The 16,506-nt window shown below is 46.3% G+C and overlaps 1 protein-coding gene across 4 annotated transcripts in view; it reads right to left on the bottom strand.

Annotated features, from left to right (window-relative positions):
- Positions 1-16,506, bottom strand: part of LOC144144499 (uncharacterized) — a 320,680-nt gene that overhangs the window by 52,076 nt on the left and 252,098 nt on the right. For all 4 annotated transcript variants that reach the window (XM_077675968.1, XM_077675971.1, XM_077675972.1 and 1 more), the window contains one exon: positions 13,029-13,161. In XM_077675968.1, coding sequence (XP_077532094.1) covers positions 13,029-13,161 — 133 coding nt within the window. The remainder of the gene's footprint in view (positions 1-13,028; positions 13,162-16,506) is intronic.

The raw sequence follows: 16,506 nt of genomic DNA, 5'->3' as shown, positions 1-16,506 counted from the left end.
CATCATAGTCACGCGCACTCTCCCCTCCCGTTTTCGCCAAGGGTCGCGCCGTCGAGCGCCTCGTGCGGGCACAGCATACTGCCCCCTCCCCTCCCCCACCGCGCCGCCACGGCGAACCACCCTTCCCTCCCAATTTCGCGACACTCCCCTCCTTTGCTTTCTTTCAGCGTTCACTTTTTCTTTCACTTGCCATCGTTCACTCGGTTACGCCGACAACGCGGGTCAGTCAAGAAACGGTTGTCAAAGGACTGCGCCCTAAAATGCAGATCATTTGACCGCGCCAGCCATGGAATACCGCGAAAAAGCCCATTTTCTTGCGCCAAATTTTTCGCCAGGGTCAAGGTTTTGATTTTGAGCGTTTCAAATTTCCCGCTCATGCCGCAACGTGCACCGTGGATACTCGCGTCTGTAGCGCGCTGCGCAGACATTGCGTCCAAGTCTTTACTTAACAGAGGGCACCCTGCCGGCGTAGCGTAGCCGGTAAGGCATCGCCTTCGCATACCGAGAGGACCTAATTTCAACGCCGGCCGTGACAGCGTTTTCTTTTTCCGCTAACTGAGAAGAGGCCTCATACAAACAGAGGTTAATGCAGGTTAGTGGGATAGCAGTGTTTTCGTACTAAGCATAACGATACTACTCATTCAGCCATCATGCTTTGAGCTTGACCTGCGTCTACTTCACACAGAAATATCACTAACATTACCGAGCTTTGCAGATAACCAACCGTGCTTCCTGCAGAGCCTTGACATCTCTGTCCGCATGGACAGCGAAGCTGCATATGTCTGATCCCCCCCCACCCCCGCCCCCCCAGTTCTCGCGCCCGTGTGGAGCGCAAACTCGGGTTTTGGAACGAAAACTCGGGGAGTTGTGTTGAGCGTATAAAAAATTCATAAAGAACTAAAAAAAAAAGCTAGTAGGGCCTCCAAATTTTGCTACCTTATAATGCCCCTCGAAAAGTGTCTTTTCAGCAAGGCCTTTGGGTTTAACGCTGAAGTCGACTTTAAGAAGATCGGTGTAAGCTTGGTTCTTGTAATCCGGCTTCCCCACATAGTGTGTTCAGCAGTGAAGCATGGTCGTCTATACGGAGGGAGTCTGGTCACCGCCCATTTTGTACTCCTCTCCATCGCCACCGCCTGTTTCTCGAGTCGTGTAATATACTGCTCACCCCGAGCGGCGTCTATTCTCACCTGCCTTTTTTATGCGTGCATTTGGTGGGGGTGTGCACGCAAGTAGGCTTCACGCGCTCATCGCTGACATACCGTCGTGCTGACGGAGATTTTAACATGGACGTCTCACGGCCGCGATGATGCGAGCTGAATGCTGTCGTCCATGGTCGAGCAGTTTGGGTTGGTGTGCTACACAGACAGTAAGATGAATACGATGTGGTAGGGAAACGGAAAGCCCCATGCTTGTCCTCTAGAGTAAAACTGTAGCCCGTCCAAGTTTCCTTTAGTCAATTAGATAGGAAGCATGCTCAATCGCAAATTACAAGCAAACGCGTTTTCTTCCGTGCATTCCTTGCGCTGCTCCCCGTTTCACTGGTCACCCTTCTACGCAGAGTGAAAGGGCACTGATTTCTGTTTGCATGCCCTTTTGTTGCAAAGAAACAAAAGGGCATGCAAAACTGCAAAGAAACACCCGCTGTAGGGGCGCAGATTCTCGTCAAGCCACTCCTTTAAGGTTGTTTGGCTGCTGCTCAGGCATCTGTGACACACCTGACGTCAATAAAGAATGATTGAAAATCGTGCGTTCCGGTACAATACATGCGGCAAAATAGACACAACTAGAAGCGCCTGTAACACGCGACCGGACGTAATACGATTGCCAGCTGATTTTTTTCCCCAGACAAATTCGCCATTACCTGTTTGAAAGGCGGGCAGTGTGAAACGACTGTTCGATGTTCTATTTTAAAAGGGTTCTGATTAGTTCAATAAACTATCGGAAACTGTAATTACGGTGCGGCAATGGTTAAAGAGGCCTAACAAAAGCAGACAGATCATTACAACATAATTGGAACTTCCCAAAGTTTCAATACAAACTGTTTGAGCAACATGGAAAGTTAAAGGGCCATAGTGACTACATAAAACTTTGTTCATTTTGAGAGAGCTAGTTTTTGGTAAATTACTCAGCCCTATTTTAGCCACGAAGGACATTTCTTAACAAGAACGGCGAGAAACATTTAAAACTTCAAATTTCGCGCTACCATAACGTATAATGGGCAGGGACGGCGCAATATGTGCCCGCTTTAAATAGATAGTTATCAGTGTGTCAACTGCACGTCAGCATTTATGTGCTGACAATGTCAGCATTCATGTGCTGAATGCTGACAGCATTCAAAATCACCCAGTGACGCTGCTTCGCGGTGGATTTGGGTGACGGTTGCCAATTGCACAAACAAGTCTCTATGACGTCATAGAGACTTGCTTGGGGGGGGGGGGGGGAGGGGGGCGGTTGCCAATAGCACGAACAGGTCTCTATGACGTCATAGAGGCTTGTTTGGTGGTGGTTTCCAATTGCGCAGAGAAGTTTCTATGACGTCATAGAGGTTGTTTTGGGGCGGTTTTCAATCGCACAAACAAGTCTCTATGACGTGATAGAGACTTGTCTGTGGGGTGGTTGCCAATTTCACACAGAAGTCTCTATGAGGTCATAGAGATGTCGCTGGAAAATGGCTGGGCAGTCGCAAATGCATCCTGTTTTTTTTTTTTTAATATCTGCATTATTTGCCTGAAGCTTACGACAAAACTGGTATCGTTGTTAGGGGACAAAGAAGACTTTTTAATACCAAACTTGTGTTTTGTCTCCAAGGCCCCTTCAACACAGAGTTACTTTCCACCAGCCACGAGGTGTTTCAGCGCAAAAGGTACCATCGAGCCCCGTTTTCCCAAGTTGCTAGCTACACCCTCTATCTTCATTTGTGCTCAAGTCTTTCCTAAGGACTTGCGTACCAAGGGCACCCTGAATCTTTTAAATGAACTCCGCCAGTTTCAAGCTCGACGATTGGAATCTTGATGCCTGGAAGTTCCAGTGCCGTAGGCGAGATTTTATTTTGGAGAAAGGGAGGGTACAACAGCAAAGAAAAAATGAAAGCCTAAGGTTTAAAATAGCCAAACTAAACACGAAAAAAGACTCTGTGATGATGCCATACTCTAAATTACTTTCCAAATATTTTGTTTTGAATGTTTGAATGGCAAGATAAATAAAAGCTATACATGGTTGGGGCGTAGCTCGGGACGCGAAAATAATTACTGGTAGTCATTATTTGAGGATAGGAAGAGTTAGTAGCCTTGTCCCTGTTGAACCCCCTTTCTTTTCTCTGAAATCGAAAGTATCGAGGGGGGAGGTGACCCCGCGACCCCCTTTGGGCACGCCAGAGCCTGGAACGCAATGGTACTCAGGTGGTTTGTTTCTCACGTTGCTGTTGCAGTCAGAAAACGTGGAACACCAACTCACTCTACACAGCGTTTACGGTTGGGAACGCAGAATCGTACACCTCAACCTTCAACGGTTCTGAACCAAAATATGTTGACGCTGCTTAATAATCTCTACGAAGCCACATGACGACGACGGTGATAACAGCTCGCCTCGCCGAAGGCTCTCCTCGCAAAGAACGCCGCACTGCAAGTTGTACTATCGCTGTCAATACATTACTATGTTCGAAATTGCTCCTGCGTTGGTACATTACGCTCGTCCCAGCTATACAACGATACCTGTGGCTCGGCCAAGGCATCAATATTTATGTTACCTCCGGCGCGCAGTGCAAATGGAGGCCAAGCGTTAACGTTCACACAAGCTCGATAAGCAAAGACGGGTTCAGAGGGCCTTTAAGAAATACGCATCATTGAAAGTCAAGTCGGACATTTACCATTACTGCTTTTAAAGCGGAACTGCGCGCTAAACGGGGGAATTTTAGCAGCACTGTTTTGTACATGCATTACTCAACGAAACCAGTTTTGCTTGGCGACATCGCGCGTACAGAGCACTTCATTGCATTACTTCGCGAAAGAAGTAAAGAACGCCACATTGTTTTTACATTTAGACTTATATTTTTTTAACAGATAACATAGACAGGAGGGGTAAGTTGTAGCTAAGGTATCATTTTAAGACTGCGATAGAGATATGGTCAACGCGCAGTCAACAGAGTTGGCCGCCGAGCAGCGAATGCAGTTCAACGATAACTGGTTCTCTCAATTGTACATGCATACTTCATTTCTTTTCTATCACTCATTCAAACTCAGAAGTCAAAACTACATAACACAAATCTGAAATGACTAACTAAAAAAACTATCCAGTTAGCTAACTAGCAAAACAACTGTCCAGCTAGCTAACTGATGAACTACCTAAGCAATTATCTAGCTCGTAACTATCTATCTAACTAACTAACTAGCTGGCTATAACTAACTAACCAGCTAACTAACCAACCAACCAACAAACTAACCAACCCACCAACCACCCAACCAGCCTACTAGCCCACTAACCAACCAACAAACTAAACTAACTAAACTAACTACCTAACTAATTAACTCACTCACTCACCCACTCACCCACTCACTCACTCACCCACTCACCCACTCACTCACCCACTCACCCACTCACTCACCCACTCACCCACCCACCCACCCACCCACTTACCCACCCACCCACTCACTCACTCACTCACTCACCCACCCACTCACTCACTCACTCACTCACTCACTCACTCACTCACTCACTCACTCACTCACTCACTCACTCACTCACTCACTCACTCACTCACTCACTCACTCACTCACTCACTCACTCGGACTTGTCTTAATGAGTGTAGATATTGCCGAAATCGTTGCTGAATCGCAAGCCGCAGTTATTCGCACGATGTAGTTGAAATTCCGGCATGAAGGCGTGAAAAGCAGGTAAGCTTCCCATACTTATTTCCTTCAACCACGTGCTGCAGCAATAATTGCTGCAGCAACGTGCTGCACCAACGTGCTGCAGCATCACGACCTCCGTGAACCTACAAGTAAAAGACGACAAGAGTGCTTTGGAAAAAAAACATTGACAAAAATTATATGAGCGTTTGGAATATCACGCGATTTTCGTAGCTCGTCCAGTTGTGCACCTTGAGCTATACGACAACATTTAGTGAGATGTACGGTTTTTGGCGCAACGCCATCTATGAGACGTACTAACGCCAACGGGTGTGAAAAAACAAGACAAAAGCAACAGGTGCGATTTTTCGGCCCAATCTGGTGCTCCTGCTGTATGGCAGGTGGAATCTCCGTTAAAACATTTGGCGTTATGTTTACACTTTTCTGAATTTTTGAGCGAATGGAGACAAATGTTCGTTATAAATGCCGCTAGCTCAACTAAACAGTTTTCAAGTAACGTTGAGATCTACTTTTGCGATGCCGTTCATTTAGGAAGCTGCTCCATCCGGCCTCGCCTCAATACCGCCTATGGGGAAGAAACCAGGGACTAATGAAAGCGGCGCAAATACCGTTATGGCTAACCTCCTTCCTACCTTCCCTTGAGTCGATTTCGGTGGCGATAAACGTGGATGAAATCTGAATTCGAACTACAAGATAAGTATTCCGGGCGGGGCTTGCTCAATTTTCGCCGCCGAGTCCCGAATTTCGGAAATATTCGGGCATCAAAAGCACGCGTGACCAACCCACGACTGCGTAGACCGGAATGTACCGCAGTTTGCTTCGTCGGAATTCGCTCTCAGCCGTTGCTTATCCCTCGGCCGAGTATAAAAACCCCGTCAATCACCTCCTGCGATGCCCGCTGTCGAAATTATAGGCTTTGTCTTGTCAGGGCAGCTTTCTCCGCCACCGAGCCCTGTCCGGTCTACCAGCCCCCGAAGCCGTTTCTCCGCACGTCACGGCGTTGATCCACGCGCAAAGAGAAAGAGGGGGGTGCATATGCATACACCTTGCATGCTCCACCTCGGCGTCAAGGTTTTCAGAAGCTGCACGTCTTTCCTACCGCCGCTAGTCAATCCGCTGCGCTCAGATTGCAGCTCTGCCTGCATTACCGCACTGCCTTTTATGTGTACACTGCTCGGGATCGGTTTTCGTAGATGTTAAAACTGTTTGCTCACCTGATTTTTTTTCTTCTTCAAGAAGACAGTTACTTCAGCCCTTTAACTGATAAAGAACACATAGAGTTCTAAAAGAAACATAAATAAATAAATAAATAAATAAATAAATACATAAATAAATAAATAAATAAATAAATAAAGTAAGAACTCGTTATTACAACTTGGTTAATTCGAATTAACCAAGAGAGCTTGTATGAAAGCTTTGTATCGTCCACATGACGGCTTTACTTTAAGGTGTACTTTATGGCTATATTGAACTGCCTTCGCGACTAACTCTGTTAATTCCCAGTTAAGATTGCATAATACTCTTGCTTCTTCCACGTCAGAAGGGCCTACATATATCAAGGAAATCCAGTGATACTCGTCATAAGTTTGTCGGTGGTCTTTACCAGAATGCGAAAGCCAGTACATCCACGGCTGAGTTCTGCGCTCTGGCAATTTTTCATTTTGTTCTGCATGATCCTTTGTCAGGCATTTATCATGCGCAAAAATTATACGGCGCTTTTTTAGCGAAATCTGAAACTTTAGAGCTATGTAAAGAAAGAACAGACAGAAATACAAGATCATAAATTTAAATCCGCCAGAACATTATTAGAGCCTCAATGACAGATTGCCTCACAGTTAGAGTCTCCATGTTACTCGTAAGCCCCAACATGGACATGGGGCAGTTTCCGGCGAGCCTTCAAGATAATGCCAGTCTAGGCACAATCTTTCGCGGTAGAGTTAATTTGCTGTTAACGAAGCGTTATGCACGCAGTAACAATCCTTACGGTCACTGACATCTTGCCACGCGCCCCGACATGTCCCGTACATTTAGTGCCAGCCTTAAACACCTGTAAGGTAGCACGGAAGGCCATCGTCGGAAATTCCCCTTGTATGGGCATTCTATTCAGTAGTTTATGGAGCCCAAACTGTTTCCAAATGCATTGTTCTTCCTCTTTAGCAGTAATCCTGTCATAGGTGTCATTCATAAGTTTTTGTGAACGGTGTTTAAGGAAAGGGCATTCTTTACTAGAATTCACGAAAGTCGAACGAAAGAAGATTGTCGCAGAATTACGGGGAACTACAAGAATACGGAGGTATGGGGGGCTGCCACAAGAGTCCTCAACGTAACAGCCTATATAAGGGGCGCTTCCTTCAGAGGTCTTTGTTGCGGCCCCACTCGTTTCTCTTCCGTTTGTTTACGGCGGAGTTTAAGGCAGGCGCCATTGAGTCACTTGTAGAAGCCTTTGTTCCGTAATGGCCAAGGTTAGCGGGGATTTTATAGCGACGCATATTTTGGCGAACCCCGTACAGCTTTTTGCGTCGATTTTTTTGGTGTCACCTTTTCGGTCTCGCCCCTTTACTTTGAAGCCACTTTTACCGCCCGTTGCAAAAGTATGTCTGTCATAACAAGCCGCGTGAAGACGGAAGTATATAACGGCAAGACTTTTCCAAGCGACTAAAGACCACGTCTCGTACCTGTCGATTTTGTCAAACCAAAGGAAACTTTGGCCATATTTGGACAAAACATAACTACACGATCGAAGTGCAAGCGTTCGTCTGTTTAAAACTCCTAGGATTATTTTTTTGCGAAAGCAAATAAAAAATAACGATCCGTCTAAGGATAAAACAACACGGAAACAGAAGATTTGAGGCTAGATTAAACGTCACAACAACGAGCAAAACCAAAAATAGCAAAAATGCGAAAATAAAATGTGAAAGCAAGAACAAACATGAATAGAAAAGAAAACTCGGTGAGTCGGTCATCACTGACTCTTTTCATAGACAGTCTGTGCGAATATTTTGGCAGTATCGTTAGACACGGCTCAGGTAAGGTTAGCGCGCGAGATATTAATACTAGCTTTTATTTATTTATTTGTTATTTAATAATTTATTTGAGACCCCTCAGGGCCTGTGATAGGGATTACATAGAGCGGGCGTCGAAACAGAACAATACAGACAATACACACAATACACAACTATTCCCAAAGAGCGATTCACAAATTGCATTTTTGCTCGGTAAAGTTCATCATTTTGTCTCTGGCATGGCATGGCTTCCTTAATCATGTTTTAGTGTCCCTTTTTTATGCATGTCTGGCGTGAATGGGAGTTGAGAGGCCTACGAGCTACTGCATAAAACGAAATGTAGGTTTTGACGTGTTACACGGAGAGCGGACGACACCTTGTTTCTCCTAAAAATTTTGAGGAAGCTTTTATTTGAAGAGGGTGCAGATGCCCCCACGTAACCCCAACAGAAACTTAAATCTCAGCAGAAAATCTTGAGGATTTCACGATGTGACACGGTAAAGTGGGTAATTGCTACAGTTGTTCTTTTTTTTCTATGTTGTGAGACGAAAAATAATTCCAGGAGTAAAGGGGAATTTTACATAGAATCATTTGAAAAGAATTTGACATAAACTGAAGAAGCGAACACGTATCTTGTATTACAAATCGGAAAAATACAACGTGCCATAATACAACAATGTCCTAATTGATTCCATGTCTAGCCACATCACAGCATGGTGAATAAGTACACCGGGCGTAAACATTACCGGTATGTAATGTATACATTTGGCTAGTTGATGATTGATCCCTTACAGACACTATCTTCACGATTGTAGTTTTTTTTTTCTTTAGATTCAAAGCGTTTTCAGAAACCCCTGAACATATCGCCTCTCGTTAGAAGAGACGCTGCAACGCTGTTTGAAATATCTGTTATACAAACCATCATGCATACACCAAGACAGGCAAGTATTGAAGAAAGAAGTAAAGAGCGGAGTTGTTGCCAATGCAGTTACTCGCGCACGCTGCTACGGACGGAGGCGGAGGAAGAGAAGGGCACAAGGGTCAGCACTAGTAGCATAATAATTTATTGAATGAGATGGCGCGAGGCCTGCAGTCAGGAAGAGAAGGTTGGAAGGGGTCAAGTGCAGCTCACTATGCAGGCCAAGCAGGCGAATCTGCATACAACCAATTCTCGTTACTACGAACCCCACATAAATACATTTCTCACATTTAAGAATATTTGAAGAATCCCCGCCAGATTGCCCATATTTTCAATGTAAAAATATTTCAGAACTACGAATTTCCATATAGCACATATTTCAGAACAACGCAAGTAATTTCTTTACCCCATTAAAATCGAGGAACATCAGTGTTACGAATTAAACTAAAAGTAACAGCATCGCAACTTTCGCGTGAAACCGAAACCGCCGTTTCTCTGTTCATTCCCTGAATGCAGTAGCTATCATCATCATCACCATGTCGAGTGCCAACAGCTAGCGCCACCACAAAGCTGTGGTTTAATGTGCAGTGGACTTGCAGGCCTGGCCGCGTTACCCTCTCTTATCTCTCGTTGTGTTGGGCGTCGTTGGCCGGTCGGTCGGTCGTTCTTCACGCTAACCACGTGTGCGGGTAGGTACTTCTTTGTTGTGGGCGACATTGCTGCGAAGTTTCTGCTAGATATTGGCGGTGAGCGCGAACACAGGCGGCGCTGCGAAGCGCGCCTCCGTGACGTCAGCTTAGGGATTCTCGCATTTGTCGTCTGCTTCACTCAGGATCGCTCTCCCTGCTGTTTCTTTGCGCTCGGTCAACGTCTGATGCTTGTCCGCACCAGAATTGGCGTGTGAGTAACTTTTTATCATAATATTAGGCTTAAAATCGCATACACTAGCTCATGGTGTCAATTAAAGTATAGTTTTGGATACCGCTACGGAAGAAACATTGCCGGCGCCACCCCATTTCTTGCGAAGCCGGTCCTGTGCGGAGCGCTAAGAGTCGGAGCTAGGCGTCAGCTTCTCATGTAAGCATTCGAACAAAAGAAACAGTCAGCTGCTAATAACCGACAACAGCGAAAATGCAAGACCAAAACAAATTCTAGGTCTTAGGGCTGTCGGCTTTGGCAGACGGCATCACGATTCCCGGTAATCATATGTAAGGTAAAACAGTTTTTACAACCTTGCCGAACGCTCGAAAGCGTTTTGTCACATCACTTTACGTTGTCAAGGCATGAAAGTTTGCCGACATGCACTATAGACTGCAAAAACTGTAGGTTGAGTTCCAAATAACCCAGTGTGTATATACGCGCGTGCTGATTCTAACCAGGCATCTAACCAGTATGGAGGTTTATTGAGCAAAACGAGTCACGTCTTCGTTAAATTTATAGTAACACATATATGTTTGTTAAGACCTGGAGGGATATTTCGGAACATTTTGCACAGCGGTATCTTCCCGATATTGGGATATGCGTTATAGGAAAACTGCACTCAAGAGGAGGAGCAAGAGTAAGGGGAGGAGAGGAAAACTTTGTTTAACAATTAAATCGATCTGGTTAGTGGGCCGGGTCCTCAGTCCAGGACAAGAGAGTAAAAGTAATTTTCTTCAAATCATAGAACGCCATCCCGAATAGAATAGGATTTGTTCTTCGCGCCTGGAAGGGTTGAAAAGCAATAAAGAGCTACTTGGAATTTTTCTTCGGCTTCGAGTCTTGTAATATATGCAGGTATACTATTTATTACGTTACTTAGCGAGTATACCATGCCTTCAACACCGTAATCATGTCATCATTGTTCGAGTTGAGAGTCAGTTCGTTATGATAACGAACATAGAAATTCGGAGCACAAAAGCCGCCTTCGAGTACTGTGGACCACGTTGTTTAGAGCGCGATCGCGGTGGCGTAGCACAAACCTTCTCATTGTATTTGCATGTGAAAAACAAAGCACGCTGCGGATATGCACCTTCTTGCACGCAGCCGTAATGAAAGCCAATTTGTGAAGAAGGGAATGTATGCCATGCAAAATGAAGGAAATATCCACACGACCTTCGTGAGGCTCCCAAACATCCCGAAACCTCCTAATAAGAAGTTATTGACGGCGCAGGAAAATTAATGCGTTGGGCAGAAAAAAAAGCAAGAAACATTAATCCGATACAAGACAACAACGAAAGAAACACAAGAAAGCCGCTTTATTTCCTGCTGTGCGATGAGCGTGTAGAGGCCGCTGCTTGGTACGTAGTATTAGACTGTTGAGTCTTCATAGGAGCATCTCAAAAATATTGCAGGGAAGCCTACGCATTTTGAATACTTATCGAGAAGCTCTGATCGCTGATCCTCGCGAATAAGCAAGAAAGGACGAGTTACACACGATCTTCTGACAGATACTCTGAAGGAAGTTGTTCTCTAGCTCTTCGTGTATTGTAAACTTGTGGGGGATACAGCTTCAAATTATTCAGATGCGTCAGAAGCTTGCAAAATAACTGAGTCGCTAGAAATACGCTTTTTAACGCACTACAGCAAAGAAGCGGGCGATTTCTAGCCCAGGCACTGTTGCCCCTCACAAGCGGAGTGTAGCAGACGACAGCGGCGCGAATCCCTAAGCCGACGTCAGAGCCAGGGGGCGCCACTCAAAGATCTCACCGCCAATAACGATGAATGCAGCTAGCGACAAAGCAAAGAAGAAGCCAGGCCAGTCATCATCTTCAGTGACGATGACGGCGTGAAGGAAGACGACTGTGCTTCACCCAGCACAGAAGAACATGAGATCGTGTCGAACATTCATGGTTTAGTGCACATGAACGAATTCCGCCCTTTCATTGCTCGCTGCAATGACGTATCTCATGAGGTATTGTGCAAGGTGGAATACGCGTTGTTGCTGCTGATGGTGATGATTATGATGATGATTGTGGGGTTGAACGCGCCGACGCTTCACAGGCGATGAGGCTCACCGGAGTGTAGGGGTCAAGATTAATTTTGACTACCTGGTGATGTTTAACGTGCGTCGAAATCTCGAAGACACGGGCATTTCGCTTTTCGCTTCCATGAGAAAAGCGGCCGCCGCGGCCGGGATTTGAACCCGTGTCCTCGAACGTGGAATATGTAGAGGCATTCTTAATTGGTCGTGCGTGCTGCGCGCGCGAGGTGGAAATAACTGATTTCTTCAGATAAACTAGCTTTGTAGTGAGCGCAACATTTTTATTCGAGAGTTTGCCTGTCTGCTCACGCGCCTACTGACAACGTGCGTCATTTTCATGTCCAGGTTTGAGCACTGGTTTATAAACGCCAGTTTTTCATTAGGACGATATTTCAAAATAACGAACAATTTCCGGCTGTCCAGCGTGATTCGTTATATCAAGATTTGACTGCAGTGAGCTAACTGTCTCTTTGGCGTCACTTCGCGGCCGTCTCCAGTGTTCGTAGGTCCTTAAAGACGCGGGCCGTTGCTTGTCGCAGATCGACTTGAGACCCCCGCGCCCAGAAATGAGGCGACGCATGTCAGGTGTCGCTTCACGGGCCTATCCGTAGCACTTTGATGAGAGAGAGAGAGAGAGAGAGAGAGAGAGAGAGAGAGAGAGAGAGAGAGAGAGAGAGAGAGAGAGAGAGAGAGAGAGAGAGAGAGAGAGAGAGAGAGAGAGAGAGAGAGAGAGAGAGAGAGAGAGAGAGAGAGAAAATGTTTATTGAAAAAGAGAAGAACCCGCCGCGGTGGCTCAGTGGCTAAGGCGTTGCGCTGCTGAGCACGAGGTCGCGGGTTCGATTCCTGGCCGCGACGGTCGCTTTTCTGTTGGAGGAGAAAAGCAAAAAAAACGCCCGTGTGTACGAGATTTCGCGCACGTTAAAGATCGCCAGGTGGTCAAAATTAATCCGGAGCCCTCCAATACGGCGCGCCTCATCGCCTGCGTTGCGTCGGCGCGTTAAACCCTACAATCAAATCAAGAAAAAGAAAAGAGGTCGGCCGGAGAAAGTGATCTTGGGCCTGCTACTTCCACTGGGGGGAGGGTACTGGGGATAAAAAGACGTTGTAGCAGCACTATAGTAGAGTGGTAGGTTGTAGCAGAATGAGACCTTCAGTCCAATGGCCCTTCACCTGGACCCGGGTGACACCTCACCTGGCTTCTGAGGGACGGCCCGTCACGTGGTCTTCAACTTTTCGGGGTGCTGGGGGCTTAGCGGGGTGCGCACATGGCTAATACTCACCTTGCCCTGTCGCTGAAGCGAGCACCGCAGACGGGACAGCGGAAGCCGGCCTCGGGTCGCGCAGCCTCACCGCCGGACTCGACGCTGGTCGTTTCCTGCAGCTCTTCCTCTTCGGACGGACGCTCCTCTGCGCCTGCGCCGAGCAAATCAAATCAAATCAAATCAAATCAGTTTATTCCAACACAAAGTGCTGAGGACCGTGAACAAAAAGCCTCAGAAGGGCTTGACAGGGTCCACGCCCCTTATACAGAGCAGATGCAACCAGAGCAGACGTTCACCACGGCCCTTATACAGAGCAGATGCAACCAGAGCAGACGTTCAATGTATAAAATATACATACATGTAACACATGGTTGATTAGCAGTCATGGTACATCATAAAATTCACATATACATAAAACGGATGATATACTACCTCTTTTGTATACATGGTGCATTGTTCGAATGAAATGGCAACTGATAACGCAGGATTTGTTCACCGTAATTTTTCGGTTCTTCGGTATTTGCCAGCGGTTGAATCGGCGAATGTTGCACGGGTACATTTTAAGCTGAAGTTTGGAAATACTGCATAGTACATGGTTATTTCTTTTTTACGTTGGTTTAGTACGAGTGTGCTGGCCGTCACATCGCCACAAACCAACTGAAGGCACAGCTAGGAACTGGTCCGAGGAACAATACGCGAAGGCTCACCGCTCTGTAGTCCTTCCCTCGACAACAGATTGAGAAATTTTGTTGCGTACGAACGCGGTGTATGAGAGAGAGAGAGAGAGAGAGAGAGAGAGAGAGAGAGAGAGAGAGAGAGAGAGAGAGAGAGAGGAGAGAGAGAGAGAGAGAGAGAGAGAGAGAGAGAGAGAGAGAGAGAGAGAGAGAGAGAGAGGAGGTTAACTCTAAACAAAACTGAAGCTGGCTACTCCGAACATAGCAGACAAAATAAGTACAAGCTTGCTTACAACAATAGAATGTAATGTGTAACTTTTTATGCATCTATATACAAATAATATCAAGAGGTCACAATGCAGTACACATGCGTTCACCTAAATGGAGTGTCTGAAAAATAGGTGGGGGATATGTATGGCGCCCTACGTGAAGCATGTCGAGCGTGCTCAAAAATATTCCGAAAAAAAAAAGAAAAGAAAACAGGACATCTAATTACTTGTTGCGAGTTGTGAATGCGAAAAAGTGACCACCGCTGAGTGTCAAATTAAACACCTTAGGTGCTCTGCGCTGCGCAAGGCGCCCTCGTACGGTGATGACTACTGCGCCGCTGGGCGAGGGCTGGAGAAATGGTCGGAGTGCGAATGTCGGCGCAGCGTGCAAAATCAAAGCGGTTTCACTAGAAACGTTCTCCTCCTTGCCACGTGCCTCTGGGTATGCCTGATTTTCTTTGTGTTGTATTTTCGGAGCACGCGCTATGGAACGCGTCGCGGCCAATGAACATTTTGGAGCCACTACATATGTCAATGCCAGCATTAAAAGCGAAAGCTTTCTTAGTGGGAGCGATTGCGTCCCGACAAAAAAAAAACTAATGAATTTGCATATAGACCGGTTGGTTGACCGAAAAGCTCTGATAAGATTTCTTGACACACAGCACGCATGTGAAACCGGGATGCCATTGTGTCAAAGCGGTTACTCGAAAATTGCGAAAAAGGGAAGCTTATAGATAAGATAAAACACGCATCGATAAGGAAGGAGGAGTACAATAGTATACCTTTGTCCGATAAGCCATGTATCGGTATGCATTTAGATCGTTCGCAAATGCGTTTACTTGATGGGCGAAGAATCGTCGCATGGGTTCGTTTTTCGTTTACGACCTGTATCTTTTAAGGTTCGGTGATCTATTGGGCGCACCTATAGCTTTCGCGCTTCTCTCTACTTTTTTAATGAAGAGATGGTAAATTTTCCGCTCAATGGACCACTAATTTCTCTCGCATCAAAATAAGGTAGCAAGTACAACGTGCAGAAGATCAAGAAAGAAGGGTGGCGAGAGGTAGTTATAATGCTTGTACAATACCTTCTCGCGCTCTCCTCTTGGCTTTATCTGCCGCTTACGGATGAATGACGGCGTTTAGTTAATGCGTAAAACTGAGTGTAAAGGGTTACGCGACGCAACCTGGTCTCACTCGACAAAAGGTTCCGTAGCGCTCCAATTTCGCCTTCATTGGCATTCTGCATTACGCTGTGCCTGGTCGCACGCAAACGTGAGAATAATGTCCCCGGTTTCCCGCCGCGCTCCCCTCTCAATGGAGGGCCGCTTCTCGAGAACACTGCTGCGGACAGCTTAATGATGATAAGAGTAACCAACCTTGAGCGGAACTTTTTACGTGATCTTCAGAAGCTAGGAATGCCCCATGCTACAACGGGGGACATAGAGACCACTAGAATGTGTGAAGAGAGGTGTCTCGTCTCCTGCTGGGATTCTTGCAGTGCACAGGACTAAGTGATGCGTGGTGACATGTGCCTCTCTGCTACAACAGGACTAAGTGAGGTGTGGTGACTTTGCGTGTCCCTGATATCGTATCGGGGTCGATTAGGCGGATCAGTGATTGATTGATTGTAGGGTTTAGCGCGCCAACGCAACGCAGGCGATGAGGCACACCGTAGTGGAGGGCTTCGGATTAATTTTGACCACCTGGGGATCTTTAAGGTGCGCCGAAATCTCGTACACATGGGCGTTTTTGCTTTTCGCCTCCATCAGAAAAGCGGCCACCACGGCTGGGAATCGAGCCCGCGACCTCGTGCTCAGGAGCGCAACGCCTTAGCCACTGAGCCACCGCGGTGGGTGATTGGGCAGATCAATTGCCGGCAGTTATGCAAGGCTAAGTCCGCCTCATCCAACAATACATACTACTACTTCTACTACTACTACTACTACTACTACTACTACTACTACTACTACTACTACTACTACTACTACTACTACTACTACTACTGCATACAACACCCAGCACGGTTCTCTGTAGTATAAAGCTACGGGGCCACTGCCAGTGCAACACGGCAACTTTTACTTGTCAGCTGAATTCTCAATTCAAAGAGCACCTTGCATGCAGTGGAGCACCTTGTGCCGTGGGGCGCTCGATAGACAATTGGTTTGAAAGCCTTCGGAAGGCCTTTGAAACGGCCGTGTAGCACAGGTCTTGCACACTTTTGCAGCATGCAGGCTTAGAGGATTTTTTCGGAAACGAATTCGTTGAGATTAACTTCAACGGTTTTGTTTTGTATGAGGGACTTATTGTGGTGTCAATACGTACTTCGCAAGGGCACTCGATGTCAGTAAATTTGTTCTTCGTCCCAGTTATCTTTGCCAATCCCAGCAGGATTTCGGAGTCAATTTTTTGGCGTCGGCTTTCTTGTGTTCGTTCTTTTCTCTTTGGGAAGGGGGTAGTAGGGGGAGTAACCTTTTGAAGCCTTGAGTTCGGTACCGCTTAAGGGAACCGAACATTAAAATAGAATTTAATAAAATACCCATATCAGGGCGCAGC

The sequence above is a fragment of the Haemaphysalis longicornis genome, unplaced genomic scaffold (genome assembly GCF_048455015.1).
Source record: "Haemaphysalis longicornis isolate Haplotype H1 unplaced genomic scaffold, Haemaphysalis longicornis Haplotype H1 scaffold_7, whole genome shotgun sequence".
Classification (NCBI taxonomy): domain Eukaryota; kingdom Metazoa; phylum Arthropoda; class Arachnida; order Ixodida; family Ixodidae; genus Haemaphysalis; species Haemaphysalis longicornis.
The sequence above is the reverse complement of the archived record's forward strand: the minus strand, read 5'-3'. Positions and strand labels throughout refer to the sequence as shown.